Genomic DNA, 5,786 nt, shown 5'->3' on the forward strand with positions numbered 1-5,786 from the left:
CCCATCCCTCAGTGCCCCGATCCCCTCGGCCACTCCCCATGGCCAGGGGGGTTGGGGACCCCCGGGTGTCCCCAGGGTGTCCCCCAGGACCCCTGAAAATCCGTTTTGAGGTTGTAGACGCGCACAAGGACCCCCCGGCCCCGCTCATTGAGCAGCGTCAGCTTCTCGGCCAGTTTGTCCCCGTACACCGAGGGCAGGGACATGGTGGCACCTCGGTGGCACCTCGGTGGCACCCCCAGAGTCCCCAGAAGGCCCCAAACCCCAACTTCCCCTTCCTGGGCCGGGCCCGGCAGCGCTGGGGAACACGTGACACCTCCCGTGACACCGGGGGGACACGGCGGGTGGGGACAGCGCCACGGGGGACACCGCTGGTGGCCGATGCCACCACCGGCCCCATCTGGGGCTGTGACAGCCCCAGCTCAGGCCCCTGTTGCGGGGTCACGGCCCCACATGGGCGTCATGGCCCTATAGAGAACAAACTCGGCCGTGGAACCCAAATTCACTCCTGTTTGTCCCCATTTTGGGTTCCACTTGTCCCCAGACGGGTCCCATTTGTCCCCCGTCAGGGGACCCCAATCTTGGCTCATTTAACCCCAATCTGAGCCTCTTTAACCCCAATCAGGGCGGGCCCATTTACCCCAGTCAGGGCCCATTTTACCCCAATCAAGACTCATTTTTTCCCAATCAGGGCCCATTTACCCCAATTTTTCCCCTGTTGCCATCGATGCCTTCATTTTTAACTTTTAAATTTGTTGTGGTTAACCAAAAGAATCCTTTTCATCCCAAAATCCAAGGACACCGTAACAGCCTCAACCCCAAAAACTGTAAGCGACAGCAAATCAAAGAAATCACCCAGGAGGATGGAACTTCATAACCCAAAACTTTAATTATACAATTAACCCCAACATGCAAATGAACCAAAACTTATAAAAGTGTGAAAATACAAAAATATAATTTTTTTTTTAGTCCATTTTGGGTCCAGCTTGGGTTTAGCCCCGGCCATGCTCTTGTACTTTAAGGCTTTTTAATTAGGCATTTTTAATGATTTTTTGATTTATTTTAGGAATAAAACTTTTAATTTTTAATAACTTCCTAATTTATTATTCGGCTCGTTCCAGGCGGCACCGCGGAGACGGCGCCGCGGCGCCCCCCAGCGGCTCGGAGGACTGGGAAGCAGCGCCCGTTGCCGCGGTAACGGCGGCGCTGCCGTAAAGCAGAACCGGCACAGTTGGGACCGCAACGAGACAGAACCGGCACCGGTGGGACCGGAACGGGACAGAACCGACCCTGCTGGCACCGAACCGGCACCGGTGGGACCGGAACGGGACGGAACCGACCCTGCTGGCACCGAACCGGCACCGGTGGGACCAGAACGGGACCGAACCGGTACCGGTGGGACCGGAACGGGACAGAACCGACCCTGCTGGCACCGAACCGGTACCGGTGAGACCGTAACGGGACAGAACCGAACCGGGACTGCTGGGACCGAACCGCTACCGAACCGGGACGAAACCGGGACTGGTGGGACTGGACGAGGACAGAACCGGGACCGAATCGTGACCGGACCGGGACCGCTGGAACCCAACCGGGACCGAACCGGAACCGCTGGGACCAAACTGCGGCTGGTGAGACCGAACCGGGACCGAACCGTGTCTGGTGGGACATAGCCGGTACCGAACGGTGCCCGGCGGTACCGAACGTGCCCGGTGCCGTCGGGCCGCTCGGGTCCGCATGGAGCCCGACGCGCTCGTGCAGTGCCCGTACGACCGGAGCCACCAGGTGCGCGTGTCCCGCCTGCCCTATCACCTGGTGCGCTGCCAGCAGGTGCAATTGGGTCTGGGGTCAGCAGGGGTTTGGGGTCGGGATCTGTAGAATTGGGGTCTGGGGTCAGCAGGGGTCTGGGATTTGCAGGATTTGGGGTCTGGGGTCAGCAGGGGTTTGGAGTTGGGGTCTGTGAGGGTCTGGGGTCTGCGGGAATTGGGATCGGGGTCTGGGGTCTGTGCCCGTACGACCGGAGCCACCAGGTGCGCGTGTCCCGCCTGCCCTATCACCTGGTGCGCTGCCAGCAGGTGCGCTCCGGGACCGGGACAGCGGGGACACCGCGGGGACACCGGGACACCGGGGGGACCGGCGGGACACCGGGACAGCGGGAACGGGGAGGCACCGGAACAGCGGGGACACCGGCACCGGGACAGCGGGGGGACAGCGGGGACACCGGGGGGGGACTGGGGGGACACCGAGGGGACAGCGGGACAGCGGGTGGGGAGGCACTGGGACAGCGGGGACACCGGCACCGGGACACCGGGGGGACAGCGGGGACACCGGGGGGGGAGGTCTGGGGTCTGTGGGAATTGGGTCTGGGGTCTGCAGGAATTGGGGCCGGGGTCTGGGGTCTGTGGAAATTGGAGTCTGGGGTCTGCAGGGGTTTGGGGCTTGGGTCTGTGGGAATTTGGGTTGGGGTCTGGGAGGATCTGGGGTCTGTGGGAATTGGGGCCGGGGTCCGGGGGGGTCCGGGCTCCGAGGGCGCAGCTCTGGGGGGCAGGAGGGGCTCGGTGTCCCCCCCCCCCTTTCAGCCCCCCCCGTGTCGCTGTCCCCAGAACAACCCGCACGTGTCGCGCACCTTGGCCACGTGTCCCTTCAACGCGCGCCACCGCGTCCCGCGCGAGCTCCTGCGCGGCCACGTCACCTCGTGCCCCGACAAACTGCCGCTCGAGCTGCCCCCAGGTGCGTGCCCAGGTGTGCCCAGGTGTGCCCCCAGGTGTGCCCCCAGGTGTCCCCGGGTGTGTGCCCAGGTGTGCCCCAGGTGTCCCCAGGTGTCCCTAGGTGTGCCCCCAGGTGTCCCCAGGTGTGCCCTCACTGCTGTGCCCAGGTATGCCCAGGTGTATGCTCAGGTGTGCCCCCAGGTGTGCCCTCACTGCTGTGCCCAGGTGTGCCCAGATGTATGCTCAGGTGTGCCCCCAGGTGTGCCCCCAGGTGTTCCCGGGTGTGCCCCAGGTGTGCCCTCACTGCTGTGCCCAGGTATGCCCAGGTGTATGCTCAGGTGTGCCCCCAGGTGTGTCCCCAGGTCTCCCCAGGTGTGCCCTCACTGCTGTGCCCAGGTGTGTGCCCCATGTGTCCCCAGGTGTGCCCCCAGGTGTCCCCAGGTGTGTCCCCTCACCGCTGCCCCCCGTGTCCCCGCAGACCCCGAGGACAAGGCCAGGACAGCCGGGGGACCCCCCTATGCCTGGCAGCCCCCCCCGTGCCAGGAGGACTGGGACGCAGGTGAGGCTCCCGCGGGGTCCCCAGGGGCTGCCACCGTGTCCCCTCGGTGTCCCCTCGGTGTCCCCACGGTGTCCCTGTCCTGTCCCCACGGTGTCCCCATTCTGTCCCCTCGGTGTCCCCACCCTGTCCCCGTCCTGTCCCCATGGTGTCCCCATGGTGTCCCCTCGGTGTCCCTGTCCCCCTGCAGAGCTGAGCGAGCTGGAGCTGGAGGAGCCCCCCCCGTTCATCCTGCACGTCACCAAGGGGGACCTGCCTGTCCCCTGCCTCAGGTAGGACCCGGGGGCAGGGCTGGGAATGTCCCCAGGTGCCACACTCGGGGGCGTGGGAGTGTCCCCAGGTGCCACAGCTGTGTCTGTGCGTCCCCAGGTGTCACACTCGGGTGTGTGACTGTCCCCAGGTGTCACACTCGGGTGTGTGACTGTCCCCAGGTGTCACAGCTGTGTCTGTGTGTCCCCAAGTGCCACACTCGGGTGTGTGACTGTCCCCAGGTGTCACACTCGCTGTCCCCCCAGCACCCCTGAGCTGACCCCCCGCTCTGTCCCCAGCTCGGACCCCGCTGTCCCCCCGGAGGGGCTGGCACCGAGGAAGCCGCGGCCGGCGACAGCAGCGCCGCCTTTGGGGACAGGCGGGCCCCGCTCGGGGACAGCGCAGCCCCGGCCGGTGTCGGCGCGCGGGGCCCGGGGGGTCCCGGGGGGTCCCGGGAGGGCCCCCCCGGCTGTCAAATATTTCCGGAAATAAAATCGCTGTCCCCGAGGCGCTGGGGGTGACGGGCGACACTGGGGGTGGGGACAGTGCCACCCCCGCGGCGGGGGAATGCGGGGACCCCCGCCCTGACTGCTCCGCTCGGAGCCGCCGGATTTGGGGCGGAAAAAGTGGAAATGGGAATTTCTGTGTCACCGCCGCCTCCGGTGCCGCCGCCCCCCGCTCCCGCCCGCGTTTTGGGGCAAAAAATCTCCTTTTTCTCCCTTTTTCTCCCTTTTCCCCCTTCCCGGGGGTTCGCCCCGCGCGGGGGGGCCCTGGAAGGTTCTGGAATTGTGGAAATTCCGGGATCGCAGCTGCGGGGCGGGATCGCGGATTCGGGATCGCCACCCCCGCCCCGATCCCAACATCTGCCGCGGGCCCGTCCCCCTCCCTGCCTCCTCCGCTGCGTTTTTCCCCCAAATCCCTTTCAAATCCTGGTTTTGGGGGGACTTTCCGCCCCCCCCCCAGCTCCACCTGGACGCCCCCAGCGGGATTTATCCGCTCACCCCACCCCAAATCCCACCCTGCACCCCAAGTGGGATCCCCCAAAATCCCACACAGCCCCAGGAGGGATTTCTTCCCAATTTTCCCCAATTTTTTTTCCAGTTTTTCCTATTTTTTTCCAACTTTTTCCAGTTTTTTCCCAACTTTTTCCAATGTTTTCCTATTTTTTCCCAGCTCTGCCCCGTCTCCCTGCGTGTCCCGGGCCTGGCCCGGAGTTTTTCCTGCCAGGGTGGATCCGGGCGGGGGCTGGAAAATCGGGATCGCCGTCCCCGGCTGGGAAAAAACAGGCGGCTCCCGCTTTTCCACCAATTTTTTATGGCGATTTTTTTTCCCCCTCTCCCCTTGGAGCCTCCCCCGGGTCGGGAATTCCCTGGGCGGGGAGGCTCTGGAATGTTCCGGTGCCACCCCAAATCTCTGTCACCTTTGGTGTCCCCAGATCCCCGAGGGAATTCTGCCCCTGGGACTTTTGGGGCGATTTTGGGGGTTTTTGGGCTCATCCCACGGGGTTTTGAGGGATTCTCCCCGGCCTGGCCTGGACAGGGATGGAAACCCCGGATTTTGGGGCTGCTGGGAGCCCAAAGGCAGGGAAAACAGGGAACGCCCCAAACCCCAACATTTCACCCCAAAAAAGAGGGGGGAGCGCCCCCAAATCCCCTCCTGCTGCCCCAGCAGGAAAATCCCGGATTTGGCCCCAAAAATGCCCCGTTGGATCACGGGGTGACCCCAAATGAGGATTTGGGGACACAGGGATTTGGGGACAAGGTGACACAAGGATTTGGGGACACGGGGATTTGGGGACACAGAGATTTGGGGTTATGGGGACAGGGAGCTATGGGGACACGGGGATTTGGGGACATGGTGACACAGGGATTGGGGATATGGGGACACGGGGATTTGGGGTTATGGGGACATGGAGGTATGGGGACAGGGGGACACAAGGATTTGGGGACACAAGGATTTGGGGACAAGGTGACACGGGGATTTGGGGACAGGGGAACACAAGGATTTGGGGACACAAGGATTTGGGGACAAGGTGACACGGGGATTTGGGGACAAAGGGATTTGGGGACATGGTGACACAGGGATTTGGGGTTATGGGGACACGGGGACAGCCAGCACACACGCGTGTGGCCGCTCCCTGTGCCGTGGGGTCCCGTGTCCCTGTCCCCACGTGTCCCCGGAATGTGCAGCCACACTCACACCCCCCGGTGTCCCCCCCGGTGTCCCCCCGGTGTCCCCCCCGTGTCCCCCCCGTGTCCCCCCCGGGCTGGCCCCGCTCC

The 5,786-nt window shown here is 64.2% G+C and overlaps 2 protein-coding genes across 3 annotated transcripts in view; one reads left to right on the forward strand and one right to left on the reverse strand.

Moving 5' to 3' along the window:
* NCKAP1L (NCK associated protein 1 like) overlaps positions 1-258 on the reverse strand; it is a 15,009-nt gene extending 14,751 nt beyond the window's left edge. The window contains exon 1 of the mRNA XM_039714697.1: positions 104-258. Within this exon, the coding sequence (XP_039570631.1) occupies positions 104-203 (100 nt within the window). The 5' untranslated portion in view covers positions 204-258. The remainder of the gene's footprint in view (positions 1-103) is intronic.
* LOC120504837 (gametocyte-specific factor 1-like) overlaps positions 1-4,092 on the forward strand; it is a 9,788-nt gene extending 5,696 nt beyond the window's left edge. Inside the window, exons 2-6 of one of the 2 annotated variants that reach the window (XM_039714704.1) lie at positions 1,119-1,824; positions 2,598-2,724; positions 3,181-3,261; positions 3,449-3,530; positions 3,807-4,092. In XM_039714704.1, coding sequence (XP_039570638.1) covers positions 1,732-1,824; positions 2,598-2,724; positions 3,181-3,261; positions 3,449-3,530; positions 3,807-3,999 — 576 coding nt within the window. In that variant the 5' untranslated portion in view covers positions 1,119-1,731 and the 3' untranslated portion in view covers positions 4,000-4,092. Of the gene's footprint in view, positions 1-1,015; positions 1,825-2,597; positions 2,725-3,180; positions 3,262-3,448; positions 3,531-3,806 lie in introns of those variants that run through there. The other variant, XM_039714705.1, reaches the window with a different exon arrangement.
* Positions 4,093-5,786: the final 1,694 nt, after the last annotated feature.

Source organism: Passer montanus, unplaced genomic scaffold, assembly GCF_014805655.1.
Source record: "Passer montanus isolate IOZ18808 unplaced genomic scaffold, ASM1480565v1 scaffold303, whole genome shotgun sequence".
NCBI classification, from domain to species: Eukaryota; Metazoa; Chordata; class Aves; order Passeriformes; family Passeridae; genus Passer; species Passer montanus.